Source organism: Crocodylus siamensis, chromosome 6 (assembly GCF_052110815.1).
Source record: "Crocodylus siamensis isolate JL-2025a chromosome 6, ASM5211081v1, whole genome shotgun sequence".
NCBI lineage: Eukaryota > Metazoa > Chordata > Crocodylia > Crocodylidae > Crocodylus > Crocodylus siamensis.
Window position 1 is genome coordinate 93,415,478 of NC_143400.1, and position 21,499 is coordinate 93,436,976.

General features: G+C 62.9%; 1 protein-coding gene across 1 annotated transcript in view; it reads left to right on the top strand.

The window, feature by feature from the left end:
• Positions 1-109: 109 nt before the first annotated feature.
• Positions 110-21,499, top strand: part of SLC12A9 (solute carrier family 12 member 9) — a 42,475-nt gene continuing 21,085 nt past the window's right edge. Inside the window, exons 1-6 of the mRNA XM_090052126.1 lie at positions 110-378; positions 18,088-18,222; positions 18,826-18,963; positions 19,295-19,594; positions 20,072-20,179; positions 20,321-20,432. Of these exons, the coding sequence (XP_089908252.1) occupies positions 210-378; positions 18,088-18,222; positions 18,826-18,963; positions 19,295-19,594; positions 20,072-20,179; positions 20,321-20,432 (962 nt within the window). The 5' untranslated portion in view covers positions 110-209. The remainder of the gene's footprint in view (positions 379-18,087; positions 18,223-18,825; positions 18,964-19,294; positions 19,595-20,071; positions 20,180-20,320; positions 20,433-21,499) is intronic.

Genomic DNA, 21,499 nt, shown 5'->3' on the forward strand with positions numbered 1-21,499 from the left:
CCTGCGCCGGGGGCGGGGCCCGGGGGGGCGCTGGGGGCGGGGCCCGGGCGGGCCGGGGCGCAGCGCTCGGCGGGCTCCCGGGGGCGGGGCGCGGCGCATCCCCGGCCCGGAGGGGGCGGGGCCGCGGGGCGGGGCGAGCCGGGCCGAGCCGGGCGGGAGGCGGCGCCGGGCCGGGCCGGGCCGGGGGCGAGCGGGGCCGGGCCGGGGCGATGGCGCTGTCGGAGCGGAGCCCGCTGCTCACCTACCGCCTGTGCAGCAGCGTGTCCAGCGAGGAGGAGCGCGCGGCGCCGGGCGGGGCCCGCCGGCTCCGCACCTTCCTGGGCGTCGTGGTGCCCACCCTGCTCTCCATGTTCAGCGTCGTGCTCTTCCTGCGCCTCGGTGAGTGCCGCCGCCCGCCGCCGTGCCCCCAGCGCCCTCACCCGCCCCCGTGCCCCCAGCATCCTCAGCCTGCCCCCCCATGCAGCTCCCCGTGCCCCCAGCGCCCTGAGCTTGCCAGCCCTGTGCCCCCAGGTGACCTCCCCGCCCCCCCGTGCCCCCAGCGCCCTGAGCCTGCCACCCCTGTGCCCCCAGGTGAGCTCCCCGCCCCCCCGTGCCCCCAGCATCCTCAGCCTGCCCCCCTATGCAGCTCCCCACCCCCCGTGCCCCCAGCGCCCTGAGCTTGCCAGCCCTGTGCCCCCAGGTGACCTCCCTGCCCCCCCGTGCCCCCAGCCCCCTGAGCCTGCCACCCCCAGTGCAGCTCCCTGCCCCCCCGTGCCCCCAGCGCCCTGAGCCTGCCACCCCTGTGCCCCCAGGTGAGCTCCCCACCCCCCCCGTGCTCCCAGCATCCTCAGCCTGCCCCCCCATGCAGCTCCCCACCCCCTGTGCCCCCAGCGCCCTGAGCTTGCCACCCCTGTGCCCCCGTGCAGCTCCCCACCCCCCCATGCCCCCAGCACCCTGAGCCCACCACCCCTGTGCCCCCAGGTGACCTCCCTGCCCCCCCTGTGCCCCCAGCGCCCTGAGCCTGCCACCCCCAGTGCAGCTCCCTGCCCCCCCCATGCCCCCAGCGCCCTGAGCCTGCCACCCCTGTGCCCCCAGGTGAGCTCCCCACCCCCTGTGCCCCCAGCGCCCTGAGCTTGCCCCCCCTGTGCCCCCAGGTGACCTCCCCGCCCCCCCGTGCCCCCAGCGCCCTGAGCCCGCCACCCCTGTGCCCCCAGGTGAGCTCCCCGCCCCCCCGTGCCCCCAGCATCCTCAGCCTGCCCCCCTATGCAGCTCCCCACCCCCCGTGCCCCCAGCGCCCTGAGCTTGCCAGCCCTGTGCCCCCAGGTGACCTCCCTGCCCCCCCGTGCCCCCAGCCCCCTGAGCCTGCCACCCCCAGTGCAGCTCCCTGCCCCCCCGTGCCCCCAGCGCCCTGAGCCTGCCACCCCTGTGCCCCCAGGTGAGCTCCCCACCCCCCCCGTGCTCCCAGCATCCTCAGCCTGCCCCCCCATGCAGCTCCCCACCCCCTGTGCCCCCAGCGCCCTGAGCTTGCCACCCCTGTGCCCCCGTGCAGCTCCCCACCCCCCCATGCCCCCAGCACCCTGAGCCCACCACCCCTGTGCCCCCAGGTGACCTCCCTGCCCCCCCTGTGCCCCCAGCGCCCTGAGCCTGCCACCCCCAGTGCAGCTCCCTGCCCCCCCCATGCCCCCAGCACCCTGAGCCTGCCACCCTTGTGCCCCCAGGTGAGCTCCCCACCCCCTGTGCCCCCAGCGCCCTGAGCTTGCCCCCCCTGTGCCCCCAGGTGACCTCCCTGCCCCCCCTGTGCCCCCAGCGCCCTGAGCCCGCCACCCGTGTGCCCCCAGGTGACCTCCCTGCCCCCCCGTGCCCCCAGCGCCCTAAGCCTGCCACCCCTGTGCCCCCAGGTGAGCTCCCCACCCCCCTGTGCCCCCAGCACCCTGAGCCTGCCCCCCCAGTGCAGCTCCCTGCCCCCCTGTGCCCCCCATGGCTCTTGGTTGACCTCCCCAGCACCCTGAGCCTGCGCCCCCAGTTCAGCTCCGCGCCCCCCATGGCTCCCACTTCATCTCCGCAGCCACCTGAGCCCAGGACCCCGGCGCTGCCCAGACTGGGAGTCTGGCGCCACTCGTGCCCCCAGCCTCACCCTCTGCCCCCATTGTCTCTCCCCGTGAACACCCCCGCCAGCCCTGTCTGCAGCCAGCCCCCAGGCATCGCTGTCCCCCCTCCCGTCGGCGAGTGCCGGGGCCACGGTGCCCGGTAAGTCTCCACCGGCCCAGCAGGCTCAGCGGGACAGCCCAGCCCCGCAGGGACGCTCCAAGACCCGGTGCCCCCCGCTGCCCCGGCATCCCAGCCCTCCCCCCGCTCAGGTGCCCCCCACGGTTTCCCTCTGCCTGCTCTCGCTCCCCGGCCCCCCCGCGCGCCGGCTGCGTGCATTCGGCGCTCCTGTGCGAGCCGCACATCCTGCCCAGCCCCAGGCCTGGGGCCCTGTCCCCACGTGAGCTGCTTGTTCCCGGGGCCTGTTTGTGCCGGGAGTTCCTGCAAGGACCGCGCTGTGGGGGCAGGGCCGAGCTCCCCGCGCGGTCTTTGAGCGCCGAGTGGTCTGACTAACGTTTCGCTCCCGCTGGACGCGAGCGCGGGGCAGGACGCCGCGGCGCCCGGGTTTGCCAAGCCGGGGCTGCCTTGGAGGGTATCGCCTTGCTCTGGAGATGGTCGCCACGTGAACGCTGCCCTCCGAGCCCCGGGGAGAAGCAAAAGGAGGCGCAGGCCTGGCGTGTCTCCTAGGCAGGTGGAGGGCCGATTCCGGGCAGAGGGAGCTGGCAGGGAAATGTGGAAGTAAAACTGCTGCTCTCTTTCACTTTCTGGCTGCCGAGAAGCGGGGGCCCGCGCTGACTCCTTGCTGAGAGCCCGGCTCTGAGCTGCTTTAAAGTTTAACCCGCAGTGTCTCCATGCACACCTCCCCCGGCCACGGGGCTGTCTCGGAGCCAGGCCAGCTGGGGGGCGCGCGGGCCCCCTGCTCTCGGGGGGGCCATCTGGATTCGGTTCCTCTGTGCCCAGCTCCCGGCTGCAGCCCTGTCCTGCCACGGAGCTGTGATGGGGCCTGAGCCCTGCACGCTCTCGCGTGTAGGACGGAGGTGCGGACCTGGCCCCCGTTCTGCCGGGGCGCTGGAGGGTGCTGGGGCTCCCTGGGGATGCCGGGGCAGAGCTCGCTGCTCTGCTGCCTGCTGCTGGTGGGCTCTGAGCGGCTGTGGCACACGCAGGCGCAGCAGGATTGCGACCCTGCGGGGTCATGTGCACAGGCATGCTGTTTGGAGACTCATCTACCCCCAGCCTGGCCTGCCCTGGGCCTTGTGCCGTCGGGGCCTGCCTGGCCACCTCCCCCTCCTGTGCACCTTGGCCTGGGTGATGCTGGAGGGTTTGCAGGAGGGGGAGCCCTAGCATGCAGCCCAGCAGCTCCCAGCACCGTCGCCTTATCCGATGTGCCGGGGGAATTCTCTGGGCTTTCTTGTGGTTGAGCATCTCTCTCTTCTTCTGAAGCCATGAGGTTCCTTTTGACCCTGGTCTCTGCCCTTGTTTAAGTCTGGATTGTGTAGGAAGTCCTGGGCAGGCCACGACTAATTTCCTGTGCCGCGATCCCCCTGGCTAAGCAGCCCGGAGGGCTGTCGAGGGCAGCTGTAGCCGGGCCCGGCGCTGGCTGCGCGGTGCGGTGCTCTGCTCTGCTCTGCTCTGGGGGGCCCCTTGCATTCCTCCCGGTGGGGCTGAGTGAGGACGCTCCAAGCTGTTGCTCTTAGTTGCCAGTGCAGCTGGCCCGGGGGTCCTGGAGCTGGTGGGAAGCTGCCGGTGGCGGGGCGCTGGGAGGGGCCGTGCCTGTGCATCTGGGCTCGGGGCCTGGACCGGCCAGGGGCATCTTCCACGCTGCTGCCTCTGGGCTGGCATCTCCGGGAGGTGGCCAGGCCCCGAGCGCTGGATTCTCTGAGGCTCCCAGCGGCCTCCCTCGACTGCCGGTCCCCGACGTCTGCAGCTGGGCGCCTGGTTCCCAAAAGTGCCTCGTGATGCCGGAGGCCGCGGCACTGTGCCGCGGGGTGTTGGGGAGGGGGGGAGCAGCGGCCGGGCGTTGCCCCCGGGCAGCTGGTTGGCCCCACGTGTTGCTGCCTGGTGAATTCAGCTAGCCCCGTGTAGCGCAGGCCGCGGCACAAAGGCGCCAGTGTCCCGGGCCCTGCTGCACCCGGTCCTGGCAGGCACCGGCAGGCTGCCTCTTCTAGGTGCTGCACCTCCGTAGTTCCCCTTTGGGGCCGCGTTTCCTGCCGCAGGTCCAACTTCCTCCTGCGACGGTGCTGAGCTCCGAGGAACAGGCGCCGGCCTAGCTACGTGCACGACAGAGGCTGGGCTGGCCTGCCCGGTCGCCTCGGGCGAGGCTGTTGTGCGCTGGGGCGTTGGCTCCACTGGCCTCAGCCGTGCTGCCCCCGTGCAGGCGATCCCACCTCGGCGGGTGGCCACTTGCAGCCGGGACGGAGAGAAGCTGCCCGTGCCCCAGAGGCGAGTGTCGGAGAGGCTGAAGGGCCGACGCTCAGCGGTGGCTGGGGAAGCCTGGGAGCCCTCGGCAGGCTGAGCTGGGAGGAAGGATTCCGGGGTCGTATTTGAAAGGCTGCCGCGAAGGTGAAGGAGAGCGGCCAGCGCTCGGGGCAGGTTTCATAGTTTCATAGTAGCTAGAGTCGGAAGGGACCTAGGTAGATCATCTAGTCCGACCCCCTGCCTTGGCAGGAAAGAGCACCGGGGTCAGATGACCCCGGCAAGGTGCTCATCTAACTTCCTTTTAAAAATCCCCAGGCTAGGAGCCTGCACCACTTCCCCTGGAAGCCGGTTCCAGGCCCTAGCCGCCCTGACTGTGAAGTAGCGCCTCCTAATATCTAATCTAAACCTACCCTCCGCCAGCTTGTGACCGTTATTCCTGGTCACTCCTGGCAGCGCACGGGGGAACAGGGACTCCCCCAATACCTGCTGATCCCCCGGTTGCGAGGCCGGGGGTTAGCCGCTGTGCACGGATTTCTGTTCAACCACAGGAAGCGCGTTGATGTGTCGGAGCAGGAGCGCCATGCTGGAGCGGGTGGCCCCAGCCAGCCATGGGTCTCCAGCCGGGGGGTCAAGCGGAGGTTGGACGGGCGTCTGCATGGGCTAGCTCAGGAGCCGGGCGTCCTGTGTGCTGGGCTCGGCGGTGGGAGTGGGAGCTCCTTGCTGGCACCAGGACTGAATGTCCTCAGCCCACCAGGTCTGATGCCCCAGCGGACAGCTGTGCTTCCACCTAGCGGAGGGCAAGCGGGCAGCTTGCACATCCCCTCGCCCCTGAACGCGCACACACCAGTGTCCACACTCTGCATTTGCATCTCCCAGCTGTGCAAACAGTTCTCCCTGCCTCCCCTCCTGCCCTCTCGGTCTGAGGCTGTCTGAGGACAGGCTGCTCCGGCTCTCGGTCACCTCTCAAATTCCTCCGGTGAGTGTTGGCGCCGGCCTTAGCTGCACTGACTCAGTGCTGACTGCAACACTACTGGCCTGGGGCTGTCCTCCTCCCTCTCCTTCCGCTCCTTGGGTACACAACACTGCTGGGCAACCAGCATGGCCTCCTCCCTTCCTACGCATCTCTGGTGCCCTCCCATGGTGCGGCTGGGGTGTCTGATCGGAGCTTGGCCTCCCCCGCCCCGCCGCCAGTGCCCTGCATCCCAGAGTTCGCAGGCGCCTGCTGAATTCCCCAGGACCGCACAAGCTGCCCTGCCCAGGCCCAGCCTCCCCAGCAGGGACGGCTAGGCCCGCTGGCTCTGTCTGCTCCCGTCCCTGCTCGGTGCTGGGGCAATCTCTCCCCTGGCTTGGGCACCGGGACTGCAGCAGGTGCCTGGGCATTACTCCCTGGGCATCTGGAGCTGGGCTGAGAACGACACGTGCCAGGCTGAGGGTGCCCGAGCCCTCATAGACTGCTGTGTTGCTGTTGTCAGTGGGCCTGCCCCCAGGTTTTCCCACACAGAGCCTGTGTGCAGGGAGCCAGGAATTAAAGCCACCTTGAAACGCTGCATCCTGGCCCCCGGCTGCCTCCTGTCCCGCGGCCTTTTGACTGTTGGCGCGCAGAAGAGTCAGGCAGGCAGGGCCGTCAGGAGCTCGCACCGAGTCCAGGCCCTTGCTCAAGGCAGACTTAGCCCTGACTAACTCATCCCAGCCCAGTGCCTGTCCAACCCGCACTTGAAAACATCCAAGGATAGAGATGTCACAGCCTTGCTGTGTCCCAATCCTAGAAAATGAGGGTTGAAAGGGACCTTAGGAGGTCGCATCTAGTCCAACCCCCTGCTCCAAGCAGGACCAGCCCCAGCTACATCATCCTAACCAAGGCTTTGTCTACGTGGGTCTTAAACACCTCCAAGGATGGAGAGTCCACCACCTCTCTGGGTAACCTGTTCCAGTGCTTCACCACCTTCCTAGTGAGAGAATTTTTCCTGATATCCAACCTCAACTTCCCTTGCTGCAACTTGAGCCCATTGCTCCTTGTCCTGTCGTCTGCCCCCACTGAGACCAGCCCAGCTCCAGCCTCCTTGCAGCCCCCCTGCAGGGAGGTGAAGGCTGCTGTCAAATCCCCCTCGGTCTTCTCTTCTGCAGACTAAATCAGCCCAGTTCCCTCAGCCTCTCCTCACTAGTCATATTCCCCAGGCCCCAAACCATTTTCATTGCCTTCCTCTGGACTCTCTCCAATGTGTCCGCATCTTTTCTGTAGTGGGGGCCCACAACTGGACACAGGACTCCAGATGTGGCCTCCCCAGGTCAGAATAGAGGGGAGGAATCACTGCCCTCGATCTGCCGGCAACGCTCCTCCCAGTGCAGCCCAGGAAGCCGTCAGCCTTCTTGGTACCACGGGCGCACTGCTGGCTCCTGTTCAGCTTCTTGTCCGCTGTCCTCCCAGGTCCTTTTCTGCAGAGCTGTTGCTTAACCAGTTGGTCTCCAGCCTGTACTGGAGACTTGCCCACCCTCAGAGTGGTCTAGTGGTCAGAGCATCAAGCATTGACTGTGGGCATCAGGCGTTGACCACAGGGGGGTCGATGCCTGACCACCCTCGGGGTGCAACAGTTCTGCCTGATCCAGGGGCTGGCAGTTGTTTTGGGCAGAGGGCCACTTACTGAGTTTTGGCAAGCCATCGAGGGCCGCATGGTAGGCAGCCCAGGGCAGATAAATATTAATTTTCTAAATTTTTTAAGGGCCAGATAGAATGGCCTGGCGGGCTGCATTTTGCCCACCCTGGCCTAATCCCGGGATTAAATTTCCCCCGCTGCAGCTTGAGGCTATTGCTCCGAGTCTTATCCCCTGCAGCTACAGTGCAAGGAGGGCAGGGTAGAGATGCACCTTTGTAGGCTAACCACACATGATGCATGTATAGAGCACAGGCTTTCATGAGCCCGAGTTCACGTCATCACGTGCTGCGAAAGGACAGCGTAGAGCATAGCGTGAAGCAGGGCGAGTGACTAGAGTACGGTAGGCAGGAAGGCAGGGTTGGGGGCCCACAAGCAAAGCATCCCTAGGAGCAAAAGCTAATCTAGGTGATACGATGGGATAGTCTCTTTGTAAGCCATGCTCAATGCAGTCCTGTCTGCAGGGGGATTTCTTGTTCCGCAGTTTCCCATTCAAACTAATTGTCAGAAATTTACTGCCTGATGTCAGCGATGAAGTGTCCAGGGAGGCTGCCCGGTGTAGAGCAGGTCATGGCATGGGTGACATTGGGGCATCCTGAGCTGCCAGGTTTTGTGGATCGTGGGTAAGAAGTAAGAGGTGCCTGGCCTGGGTTCCCGGGGGCAGAAGCAGTAGCCCTCCCCCTCCTGTGATTGCAGGCGTAGCTTCTTTGGGGGCGCCTGCATTTCCTTCCGCCTTCGGGCTGTGCGGTCTTGTCAGGAGGTGGTGAAACCATGCCGAAGGGCTGCCTCGGCTCCCCGCGTGCGTGCTGCTTTGTCCACGAGAGCAGTGGCATCCGCCTTGCCAGAGTAGAGCGCGATGAGAAACTAATTGTCAACAATTTACTGCCTGATGTCAGCGATGAAGTGTCCAGGGAGGCTGCCTGGTGTAGAGCAGGTCATGGCATGGGTGACATTGGGAGAGTTGCAGGTGGAGGAGCCCTGGATGCTGTACTCCTTGCTATTCGGTCCAGTGATGGTGCGATCTGCCTTGATACCGGGGCACAGAAGGCGCCTGAGTCCATTGCTCGGTCTGGCGCTCTGGTGAGGCAGGGAGTTGGGTAGTCTGGTGCTTGAGCGACGCCGTTTGAGGTTGGGGGCTGCCTGTAAGCCACGGCTTCCAGGAGGGGTGGGAGGCAATTAGAGATGTGTCTTTGGTGTTCATGCCAAGGTTTGTAGGTGACAACCAGAGGGACTCGGTTGCTTTTGTCATGGGGTGGGTGGTGGAGCAGGCTGGAGCAAGGTCCGAGCCTGGCTTTGTTGATTGGAGTGGCTGCAGGTTTGGGGTTGTGTTGTCACTGCAGGAACCCCTGCTCCAGGTCCTTAAGGTGTTCATCCCTGTTGGTGGGATCAGGGCAGATCTGGGTGTAATTGTAGAGCTTGACAGTGGCTTTCAATTTGTGCTCCAGAGACCCCTCGGGGTCCACAGACTATGCTAAAGATGACTGATCGATCAGAAGTATGTGAATACCCACACTTACAGTTCAAAGGGGTCTGCACCTCCATTCGACATTTCCAAAGGTGTCTGCAAATGAAAAAAGGTTGAAAAGGACTGCAGGAGACGATGGATCTAGCGGCGGGCCTGGGGGGAAACTGGTGGCCTGAAGGTAACTGTTGGGCCATTGGTTTCCGATACAATGTGGTAGCAATGTAGCCACTGCAAACCTTCACTGTGGTGTCTAGGAAATGAACTGGCTGCGGGGAGTGTGCCACACTTAGTTTGGGGTGGGCGGAAGTTGGTAAAGTCCTGGGGGAATGTCTCCAAAGTTTCCTTTCCCCGTGTCCACGTTACGAGGATGCCGCTGGCGTAGCTGTGGTATACCAGGGCACGAGAGAGCGGCCGCAGAGGAGGTGAGCTTCAAGGTCTGCCATAACTGTGCTGGGGTGTTGGTGGGCAGACGTGTGCTTACGGGGGCGTCGTGCGTTTCTTGGGATAGGGAGTCCGCGGACGTGAAACAGCTGTGTGCGGACAACGCGGGAGCGCGTCATGCAAGCAGATGTTTTCTTGCCAGGGATCAGGGGCTTCGTGGCTTGTAATCCATCCCTGTGGGGGGATGTTCGTGTACGGAGCCGGGGCATCCGTGGTGGCCGAGATGTTTGCTGGAAGCTCGTCCGGTCTCCCTACGAAAGCTGAGGTGTCTTTCAAATAACTGGTGGCTCCAGCGCCACGGAGGAGTCGCAGAGCCAGGCGTGATGGGGCCACAGCCAGAGGCAGCGGGGCATCCTGAGCCGCCAGGTTTTGTGGATCGGGGGTAAGAAGTAAGAGGTGCCTGGCCTGGGTTCCCGGGGGCAGAAGCAGTAGCCCTCCCCCTCCTGTGATTGCAGGCGTAGCTTCTTTGGGGGCGCCTGCACTTCCTTCCGCCTTCGGGCTGTGCGGTCTTGTCAGGAGGCGGTGAAACCATGCCGAAGGGCTGCCTCGGCTCCCCGCGTGCGTGCTGCTTTGTCCACGAGAGCAGTGGCATCCGCCTTGCCAGAGTGGAGCGTGATGAGAAAGTCCATCTCCACCCGCCTCGTGGCCACCCTCCGGGGAAGCAGGAGACCTGGCGGAAGAGTGAGCAGGAGGGGGCAACAGGGGAGGTGCTCTCATCGGGGCAGTCAACTCGGGTGCGTGCACGTGGAGCACGGAGCAGGAAGATGTGGAAGTCCTTGCCCAGTCATGGAGCGACGAGGTGGTGGGAATAGCAGAGACTTGGTGGGAGCCCGCGTGACTGGAGCACCGTCATGGATGGGTGCAAACTGTTCGGGAAGGACAGGCAGGGAGAAGAGGAGGAGGAGGACTTGCTCTGTGTGCAAAAGAGCCGTATGATTGCTCAGAGCTCCAGCATGAAGCTGGAGACGGGGCTGGGTTAAGGTCGGAGGGGTGGGCAACAGGGGTGACACTACGGTGGGGATGTGCTATAGACCACCGGTCCAGGAGGAAGTGGTGGATGAGGGTTTCTTCCACCAGCTAGCAGAAGTTTCCCAGCCACGAGGCCTGGTTCTCATGGCGGGTTTCAGTCGCCTGCAATCTGCTGGGAGGGCAACACAGCAGCGCACCGGCACTTAAGGGAGCCCACCCCTGCCCCAGCCCTGGCACAATCTGTGGGCAAGGCACGAGCCCCCAAGGGCACACTTGCCTGCCTGTACACTAATGCCAGGAGCCTGGGCAACAAGCAGGATGAGCTCGTCCTCCTGCTCAGTGCAAAGAAATACGATGTCACTGGGATAACGGAGACCTGGTGGGACTCCACCCATGACTGGACCACGGGTGTAGAGGGCTGTACCCTGTACAGGAGGGATCGTGTTGACAAAAGGGGCGGGGGTGTAGCTCTCTATGTGAAGGAAAGCTACATGTCCCTGCAAGCTGATGTTGGTGACCTGGCACGGACAGCTAGAGACCCTCTGGGTAAAAATTCATGGGGAATACGGCACAGGGGACACAACGGTGGGAGTCTACTACAGGCCTCCCACCCAAAGTCCTGAGCTTGACCAGGAGTTCGCCCGGGAACTGACTGAGGCCGCTTGCTCCAGGACCTTGGTTGTCATGGGGGACTTCAATTACCCGGACATCTCGTGGGAAGATCACTCAGCTAAATCTGAGCAGTCGCAAAGCTTTCTCTCGTGCGTGGATGACCTCTACCTGACCCAAGAGGTCTATGGGCCAACGAGAGGCAAAGCGCTGCTCGACCTGGTACTGGCTATGGAGGACGACCTAATCGGCGACCTAGTGATCGATGGGTAGCTTGGTGACAGCGACCACGAGCTGATCGCCTTCACCATCCGCTGTAAAGCTGGCAAGTCAGTCAGCAACACAGAAGTCCTTGACTTCAGAAAAGCCGACTTTGACAAGCTCAAGAGGCTAGTCGGTCAGGCCCTCAGGGACCGTGACCCCAGGGAGATGGGAGTTCAAGAAGAGTGGTTGCTTCTCAAGGAAGTGATCCTCAGTGCACAAGCTAAGTCTACCCCATCTCGGAGGAAAGGCAACAAGAGGGCACGGCAGCCCCCCTGGCTCTCCAGAGACCTAGCGGACCTCCTGTGGCTAAAAAGGAAAGCCTACAAAGGATGGAGGATGGGATTCACCTCCAAGGAGGATTACTCTGTGCTGGTCCGGTCCTGCAGGGACCAAACCAGGAAAGCCAAGGCTGCAACTGAACTCCAACTAGCTTCAGGCATCAAGGACAACAAAAAGTCCTTTTTCAGATATGTGGGGAGCCGGAGGAAAAGCAAGGGCAATGTTGGACCCCTGCTAAACCAGATGGGGCAACTGACAACTGACGCCCAGGAAAAAGGCAACCTATTAAATAGGTACTTTGCATCAGTCTTTCATCAGTCACACGGGATGCCCATGCCTGCAATGGGACAGGGAGATTCGGGTGATGGGGATCCCCTACCCTCCATAAATGCTGACCTCGTGAAGGAACACCTTGAGAAGCTGGATACCTTCAAGTCAGCCGGCCCTGACAACCTGCACCCCAGGGTACTCAAGGAGCTGGCGAGCATCATAGCCCAGCCCCTGGCACGGGTCTTCGAGAGCTCCTGGCGCCCTGGTGTAGTGCCCGAAGACTGGAAGAAGGCCAATGTGGTGCCGATCTTCAAGAAAGGGAGGAGAGTGGATCCGGCTAACTACAGGCCCATTAGCCTGACTTCTATCCTGGGGAAGATCCTAGAAAAGTTTATTAAGGAGGCCATCCTTGATGGACTGGCCCAGGCTAACATCCTAAGGGATAGCCAGCACGGGTTTGTTGCGGGTAGGTCTTGTTTGACCAATCTCATTTCCTTCTATGACCAGGTGACCTATCACCTGGACAAGGGAGAAGAGATTGATGTCATATATCTTGACTTCAAAAAAGCTTTTGATCTGGTATCCCATGATCACCTCTTGGCCAAACTGGCCAGTTGTGGCCTTGGCTCCACCACGATCCGCTGGCTGGGAAACTGGCTCTGTGGTCGGACCCAGAGGGTTGTGATTGATGGCAGTCACTCATCGTGTGACCAGTGGGGTCCCTCAAGGCTCTGTCCTGGGACCCATCCTGTTCAACATCTTCATTAATGATGTGGACACTGGAGTCAGGAGTGGACTGGCCAAGTTCGCCGATGACACCAAACTTTGGGGCAAAGCATCCACGCCAGAAGACAGGCGGGTGATCCAGGCTGACCTGGACAAGCTCAGCAAATGGGCAGACGAGAACCTGATGGTGTTTAACACCGAAAAATGCAAGGTTCTCCACCTTGGGAGGAAAAACCTGCAGCACCCTTATAGGCTCGGCAGTGCTACGTTGGTTAGCGCTACAGAAGAAAGAGACTTGGGGGTCATCATTGACCACAAGATGAACATGAGCCTGCAATGCGATGCTGCGGCTAGTAAAGCGACCAAAATGCTGGCTTGCATCCATAGATGCTTCTCGAGCAAATCCCGGGACGTCATTCTCCCCTTGTACTCGGCCTTGGTGAGGCCGCAGCTGGAGTACCGCGTCCAGTTTTGGGGTCCACAATTCAAAAAGGATGTGGAGAAGCTTGAGAGAGTCCAGAGGAGAGCCACGCGCATGATCAGAGGTCAGGAAAACAGATCTTACGATGACAGCCTGAGAGCCATGGGGCTCTTTAGCCTGGAAAAGCGCAGGCTCAGGGGTGATCTGATGGCCACCTAGAAGTTCATCAGGGGTGACCACCAGGATCTGGGGGAACGTCTGTTCACCAGAGCGCCCCAAGGGATGACTAGGTCGAACGGTCACAAACTCCTGCAAGACCGTTTCAGGCTGGACATAAGGAAGAATTTCTTTCCTGTCCGAGCCCCCAAGGTCTGGAGCAGCCTGCCAGCGGAGGTGGTTCAAGCACCTACATTGAACACCTTCAAGAGTAAATTGGATGCTTATCTTGCTGGGATCCTATGACCCCAGCTGACTTCCTGCCCTTCGGGCAGGGGGCTGGACTCGATCTCCCGAGGTCCCTTCCAGCCCTGATGTCTATGAAATCCAGGAAGGGTTTGGAGAGTGCTGGAGACAACTTCCTGGGACAAGTGTTGGGGAGACCAACTAGGGGCCCTGCTCTTCTTGCCCTGCTGCTCGCAAACAGGGAAGGACTGGTGGGGGATGTAGTGGTGGATGGCAACTTGGGCAGCAGTGACCACGAGAGGATTGAGTTCAGGATCCTGAGGACAGGAAGGCTGGAGAGCAGCAGAGTAAGGACCCTGGACTTGGGAAAAGCAGACTTTGCACTTAGGGAACTCATGGGCAGGATCTCCTGGGAAGCTGGTCGGCGGGGAGAGGGGTCCGGGAGAGCTGGCGGCACTGGAAAGAAGCCTTACTGAGAGTGCAGGACCAAACCATCCCCATGGGCAGGGAGACTAGCAAGTGTGGCAGAAGCCCAGGGTGGCTTAGCAGGGAACTCTTCAGTAAACTACGTCACAAAAAGGAAGCTTATAAGAAATGGAAACTTGGATAAATACCCAGGGAGGAGTATAAGAGCATTGCTCAGGGATGAAGTCAGGAAGGCCGTAGTGCAATTGGAGTTGCAGCGAGCAAGGGACGTGAAGGGAAACAAGAAGGGTTTCTACAAGTATGTCGGTAGCAAAAGGAGCATCAGGGAAAGCGGGCGTCCCTTCCCAGCCCAGTGACAGAAGATGAAGAAAAGGATGAAGTGCTCAGTGCTTTTTTGCCTCTGTCTTCACAGGCAAGGTCAGCTCGCAGACTACTGCACCAGGCAGCACAGTCCTGGGAGGAGGGGAGCAGCCCTCAGTGGTGAAAGACCAGGTTAGGGACTGCTTAGAAAAGCTGGACGTGTACAAGTCCGTGGGGCTGGACGGGCTGCACCCGAGGGTGCTGAGGGAGCTGGCTGATGTGATCGCAGAGCCATTGGCCATCATCTTTGAAAACTCATAGTGATCGGGAGATTGGGAAAGGGCAAACATAGTCCTTTATTTAAGAAAGGGAAGAAGGAGGATCCAGGGAACTCCAGACCAGCCAGCCTCACCTCAGTCCCTGGAAAAATCATGGAGCAGGTCCTCAAGGAATCCCTTGTGAAGCACTCGGAGGAGGAGGAGGAGGAGATCAGGAACAGTCAGCGTGGGTTTGCCAGGGACAAGTCATGCCTGACCAACCTGATCGCCTTCTACGATGAGATGACTGGCTCTGGGGATGCCGGGAGACCGGATGTGGAGTACCTTGACTTCAGCAAGACTTTTTGATACAGTCTCTTACAACATTGTCCCGGGGAAGCTAGGGATGTGCGGGCTGGATGAACGGACTGGAAGCTGGATAGAAAGCTAGCTGAAGCATCAGACTCCAAAAGTAGTCACCAATGGCTCCATGTTTAGTTGGCAGCAGGTGTAAAGTGGAGTGCCCCAGAGGTCAGTCCTGAGACCAGTTTTGTTCAATGTTTTCATCAATGACCTGGAAGATGGGATGTGGTGCACCCCCAGCAAGCTTGCAGTTGACACTGAGCTGGGGGGAGTAATAGATACACTGGAGGGGAGGGCTGGGATTCAGAGTGACCGAGACAGATTGGAGGACTGGGCCAAAGGAAATCTCATGCGGTTCAACAAGGACAAGTGCAAAGTCCTGCGCTTAGGAGGGAGCAATCCCCTGCACCAGGGCAGGCTGGGGGGACGGGCTGGGCAGCAGGTCTGCAGAAAAGGGCCTGGGGGGACAGGGGACAAGAAGCTGAACAGGAGCCGGCAGTGTGCCCTCGGTGCCAAGAAAGCCGACGACATCCTGGGCCGCACTGGGAGGAGCGCTGCCAGCACATCGAGGGCAGTTATTGTTCCCCTCTATTCAGCACAGGTGAGGCCACATCTGGAGTCCTGTGTCCCATTGTGGGCCCCCACTACAGAAAGGATTTGGACAAATTGAACAGAGTCCAGAGGAAGACAACAAAAATGGCTTGGGGCCTGGGGGATATGACTTGTGAGGAGAGGCTGAGGGAACTGGATTTATTTAGTCTGCAGAAGAGAAGACCGAGGTGGGATTTAATAGGAGTCATGTCCAATTTTGCCTGCCCCCGCCCCTTACATGTGGACAAGTCAGAGAGAGTTGCAGGAGGGTAGCAGAAGTGGTTGTGGGGCTGGGGGACAGGACTGGTGAGGAGGGGCTGAGGGAACTGGGCTGCTTTAGTCTGCAGAAGAGAAGACAGAGGGGGATTGAATAGCAGCCGTCACCTCCCTGCAGGGGGGCTGCAAAGAGGCTGGAGCTGGACTGGTCTCAGTGGGGGCAGATGACAGAACGAGGAGCAATGGGCTCAAGCTGCAGCAAGGGAAGTTGAGGCTGGATATTAGGAAAAACCCTCTCCCTAGGAGGGTGGTGAAGCCCTGGGGCAGATTACCCAGAGCGGTGGTGGAGTCTCCATCCATGGAAGTTTTTAAGACCCACGTAGATAAGGCCTTGGCTTGGATGCTGTAGCTGGGGCTGGGGCTGGGCCTGCTTGGAGCAGGGGGTCAGACTAGATGTGACCTCCTGAGGTCCCTGCAAGCCTCATTTTCCGACTCTATCATTTGAAGACTTATCAAATCCCCCCTCAGTCTTCTCTTCTCCAGTCTAAATAACCCTGGTTCTTCCAGCCAGACCTGGGAAGCAAGATGTATGGGGACTCGAGTCACTTTTGCCCATCTCCACTGGATTCTTTTGGGGCTTCCCAGCTGGCCGGTGCGTCTTGAACTGTGAAGCCCAAAATCAGACAAAGGACTCCAGTGCTGAATAGAGCAAGAAAATCACTTCTCTTGATCTGCAAGCAACTCTGCTGCTAGCACGACCCAGTCTGCCGTTGACCTTTTCTGCAAGAAGAGCACGCTGTCGGCAACTTGTTCAGCCTCTGCCTGCCAGGGTGTCACCCTTGCTGTTCTCCCCTCTCGCCCTGACCCCGAGGCTTCCCGGGGACCTATCTCCCGCACCTCAGAACAAGCAGATGCCTAATGCAATCAAAGGGGTCTTTGCATCCATTTGCCATCCTTCTCCACGGCCCCCGAGACTGTGCACACGCAGCCCCCCAACCTCTGAGTTATCCCTTAATTGCCCTGAAAGGGAGAAAACAGCTGTGATCCAGGGCTCGCGCTGGAGTTTCTTGCCCTGCAGAAAACAAGATCAAGGGGCAGATTGGTTAAAAAGAGACGTTTTTCTTGTGCCCTGGAGCAGTAACAACTTCTGCGTGCTCCGTTCAATCGGTGCGGCCCCACCGCTGCCTCCTTCCCCGGCCCGCCCTTGGCAGGGCTGCAGTCCTGTGACCGGTCCCACCACGCCTCCCCGATCCCGACTGCATCACGTGTCTGCGATCACACTCGGGCCTCCAGTTCCTCCTGCTTATTCCCCAAGCCTCTGGCATTAGCGTGTAAACATCTTAGATAACCAGCGGTTGCCCTCGTTTCTCCCTGCGGACGTTGCTAAGGCCCCCACGTCCTCGCCTCTTACTTGCTTCCTGTCCGGGTCCCCGGGCTGCCTACTTGCCTCCGGGCTCCTGCCTCCGTCCCTGGTTGGAAGCCGCGCGCCAGGCCCCGAGCCCTGCTAGCATCGCCTACGATGCCCCCTCCAAGGCGGTGGTGCTGCGTGTTGCTGCAGAGATCGCCCCTCCTGCAGGATCAGGCAGCCCAACCCGTCAGGGGGGCCGAGGTTTTGCTTGTCCCAATGTGCTTGGGAGTGGAGGAATCGCTGGGGCGGGGGCTGGTGCCCGGTGAGCCCGCTCTGCGTCTCTGCTTTACCAGGCAGGCTCTTCATTTTGGGGGCCTGGCTGTGGGTGCTAGAGCCGGTGTTGTGGGGGGCATGGCTGGGGGCATTGCCCCTGCCTCCGCTCCACTGACCTTTAGCCTCTGCCACTTGCCCTTCAGCTGGGTGCCATGTGTGCCAGGCCCAGGCGTCTCCCCCAGAGCCACAGCCAGCCTGGGCAGTGCTGGGTGCCCAGCAGGTGTTCACCCCAGTGCAGCAAAGCCAGAGGAGGGTGAAGGGCCTGGGGCTTGTGTCTGGAGACGGCTTAATCCAGCTGGAGGTGCCCCAGTCTGGTCTGCAGCCACCACCTACCCTGGGGGACACCGTGCGCGTGCCCAGGTGGAGGGGGGCAGAGGTGGGCACTGTCGGGGGCGGGAGGAGCTGCATTGAACTAACTTTATCGAGAGCCCTGGACTGGGCTGGCAGGGCTAGGGGCAGGGGGCGGGTACTTGGGGCCCGTGGGGCTTTCTCTGGTGATACAGCAGGGCACTGGCAGTGGTGCGGGGAGCCTAGGGGTGTGGCGAGGTGGTGCGTTGGCATACCCCGGCATTGTGGGTCGGGACACCGTGGCAGGAACAGGCTTGGCACCGTCCATCCTGCCCTCTGCCAGCTGGGAGCGGTGTGTGCGCAGCCCCCTCCTGCCCCCTTGTCCACGGGCCAGGCTGCCCGGGCTGGAAGCAGCCCGTGGCCGGCTGCCCGGGGGTCTGGCCGCCTCGGTGTCCGGTGCTGGGCGCTGGCGCTGCGTGCGGTGGAGCAGCAGCACCCTCTAGTGCCCGCCGGGGGGATGGTGGGGCGGGCATCGTGCCCGGCTCCACGTGGCACAGGTGGCAGGGCCCAGCACGCAGCCGCGGAGGCAGGGCGTGTGGAGGACCCTCGGCCGGGGCGCGGCCTCTGCCAGCTGGATGCAGGGCTCTTGCAGGGGCTGCCACGCGGCGTGGGCCGTGCCCTGCCACAAGCAGCGCGTGGCTGGTGGCAGCGCACGGCGTGCGCGCTGGGTCTCTCCAGAGAGCGCCAGGGGGTGGAAAAGGAGGGGCTCATGCTCACGGGCAGTGTTGGGGCTTGGGGTATATGAGGAGCTGGTGGTGGGGGTTGCTGTGCCTGAGGTCCCTGTGTTGTGTCCCCCCACTTGCCCTCGCGGGGGGCCAGCGGTGGCCTGCTGCCTGGGCTGGTCCTGGCACGGCCGTGCGGAGCTAGCGCAGGGTGCTGGAGCGCTCGGTGCCAGCCTAACCTTGGCCCTTGTGTGTCCCGCCCGCTGGCAGGTTTTGTGGTGGGGCAGGCTGGGCTGTACCAGGCCCTGGCCATGTTCGTGGTGGCCTACTTCATCATCGGCATGACGGTGCTGTCCGTGTGCGCCATCTCCACCAATGGGGCGCTGGATGCCGGTGGAGCCTACTGTATCCTTGCCCAGAAACACCCTGCCCTGCTCCCCAGCCCAGCCCCCAAGCCCAGCCCTGAGCGGTGCGGGGGCATTAGCAAGGCAGATCCTTTCCCCAGGCTGGTCCCATGTCTCTGCATGGGTCAGGCTGGACCCCCATCAGTCAGTGGTGGTCGTGCCATGCCAGGGCGACCTGCAGAGAGGGGCATGGCATGTTTCTGGGGAGAAGCTCCCCAGCATTAGCTGGCAGAGCCTTAGTCAAGGGGCATTTGGGGCAGAGCCAGGCTAGGGCCCCCTGCCCTGCTCCAGGGGTGCAGCTCCTTGGTGCCAGGCCCTGGAGCTACCCAGCAGTGCCTTTGGCCCACAGGGCTGCCCTGGGGGCTGCGGGACCAGGGGAGTGGGGCAGAGGCCGTGACACCCGCCCCGTGGGGCAGTGCAGCCTATGGGGCATGACTGAGGGGCACTGGCGGGGCTGGGGGCTGAGCCCAGGGAGGGCATTGAATACCGTGCAGGGGGTGTTTAGGGGCTGTTGTTGGGGAAGGGGGCAGAGGGTGGTGCCACTGCCCATATTGGGGCCTTCCCACCCCCGTCTGTTCCTCTGCCTTCCTTGACCCCGGTGCAGACATGATCAGCCGGGCCCTCGGCCCCGAGTTCGGGGGCAGCATGGGGATCCTGTTCTTCCTGGCCAACGTCTGCGGCAGTGCCCTCTACGTCCTGGGGCTGGTCGAGGCCATCGTTGACATCTACGGGATCCCCCCGGGTAAGGCACCGTTGGCGTCGGGCCTGTCCCTCTCCCCGTGCGCTGCCCCCCACCCCAGGCCACGGCTCTCAGCGCTGGATGATCCAGAGCGGCAGCCTCCCCCAGGGTGCTGGCCCCGGGGCACGGATACAAGTCTCCATCGTCAGGACGTGACGCCCCTGTCCTCCCCCAGCCCAGCGTGGCTGCTCTGAGCGTCACGAGTTTGAGGGGCTCGGTCATGAGCACAAAGCGGGCACCTTTGTGCCCCAGGCCTGAGCTCACCCTGGAGTGGGCAGTGAGGGGTGGGGGGCTGCCCCTGCATCCCTGCTCACCCCGGCTCTTCTCTCGGCAGGCCAGAGCGTGGGCACCGGCTCCCAGGTCCTGCCCCGCAGCTACTGGTACGAGCTGCTCTACGGCACGTTCGTGCTCCTGCTGTGCCTGCTCGTGTGCCTGGTGGGCGCCTCCATCTACGCCAAGGCCACCTTCCTCATCTTCATTGTCGTCATGGGCGTGCTGGGCACCGTCCTCGTCAGCTTCTTTGCCGTGGGCCCTACCGTGGTGCGGCTGCTGCGCCCGCAGGGCAACACCTCCGTCAGCCTCAACGGCTCCTTCACCGGCTTCCGGCTGGCCACGCTGCGGGGCAACCTGGCGGGTGAGACGCGCCCGCGGCTCCCGAGCCCTGCCCGGCTCTGCCCTGAGCCTGCTTTGCTCTGCCCTGCTCTTCCCTCTGTCCCTCCCCTTACGTCTTGGGCCCCTGGCCCTGCCTGCCCCCGGCCCGGCAGGGGCTGGTGCTTGGCTGGGACTCGCCTTGGGGGATGGAGAGACGCCCTGGGCTGAGCCCCACTGCAGTCTGCCCCCCGTGCCCACCGCACCTCTCTGCCAGCGGGCGTGCGGGCACCTAGTCCGAGCTGTGGAGGGGTCGGGCGATGCCCAGTGTTGGCCCTGGGTTGATGCCGCTCCCATGCCTGTGGCTGTGCTCGGGGCTGAGGGGACCCCGGCTTGGGCTGGCGGGGCCGAGCGCGGGGCTGCGAGCTGTGTTATGCGGGGGAGCAGGCCGCGTGGCAGCTGTGGTGTCGCCGGTGGCCCCTGCCGTGGCCTGAGGGCCTCACGCCTGCGCTGTGCCCCGCAGCTGGCTACAGCGTGGACTACACCACGGGGCACACCATGAGCTTCAGCACTGTCTTCGCCGTCATGTTCAACGGCTGCACCGGCATCATGGCCGGGGCCAACATGTCCGGTGAGGAGCGGCAGGGCAGGGGGTGGCAGGGCTGGATGGTGTGGGGCAGAGCTGGGGGCTGAGGGAGCAGCAAGGCATTGGTGGGGGGCAGCAGGGGCCCTGTATCCCCTGACCGAGGCCGCTCGCCTCCCGCCCTTGCAGGGGATCTGAAGCGCCCCAGCTACTCCATCCCGCGGGGCACCATCACGGCTGTGCTCTTCACCTACGTCGTCTACAACCTGCTGGCCTTCCTGCTGTGCTGCACCTGCGACAGGTACTGCCCCGCGTCCCCCTTTCCACCCCTTCCCTGGCTGGCAGCCTGTGCCCCCTTCCTCCAGGCTGGGGGGAACCCAGCCAGCTGAGCCCTGCCCTAGGGGGCCTTGCCCTGTGTCCTGCATGGGGCTGCTGCGGGGTCAGGGGAAGCCCCTGGGACCCCAGGCTGAGGGGCTGGCACGGCCTCGTGCAGCTTCCCTGTGCCCCACGTGGGGTCTGCGCTCCAGCATGCCGGCACCTGGGCCCCCTGGGACCTGCAGCACCCCGGGGCTGCCTGGCAGGCCCAGACCCCCCCAGCAGGGTCCATGGCTTGGGTTGCAGCACCGCGAGTCCAGCAACCACGTGGCCCCTGCCGGTGCACCGAGCTGAGCTCACACCCGCGTGCTACCACCCTCTGCCAAGCCGGACGCACCTGCCTGCCCCAGCCCGAGCGCTCCCCTGGCCCGGGGCCGGCAGCCTGCCGAGCGTGCAGGACGGGGCGGGACAGGCAGCAGGCTTGAGCTTCCCCGGGGGGCCGCTGCGCTCAGCTGTTCATTTTCCGCTTGGGAAAGTGCTACCATCAATCTGGTGGGCCGGGGCGGCGGCAGGAATGGGCTGGAATTAGAGCTGTCATGTTCTAATATCTTAATGCACAGCCATTGCTCACGATGACAGAGGACAGGCCGGCTCGTCCCCCCTCCCCCTGCCGTGCTGTACTCTCCTCCCCCACACAGTCCTGCCGCTCCTTCCTGCCTCGCTTAATCAGCTTCCCTGATCAGCGCAGAGCCCCCCCAGCCCTTTTCAGGGTCTTCCCTCCCCCCATCTTGCTGGCAGTCCTGGCAGTGCTCACAGGTTAGCTTGAGGCCCTGAAATGCAGCCACTTCTGGGGAGGAGGAATCAGGCCATGGGTACCAAACCAGCCCTCAGCAAGCAGCCTCTGCTGTCTCAGTGTAGGGGATGGGACCCTGACTTCAAAGGACCATGGTAATGCCCACATGTGGTACCTTGTATGGATTTGGGCATGTGCCCCGGGGTGGGCAAGGAGCAGGCTATTCCCTGCTGGGACTTGAAGCTGGGAAGCCAGGCTGT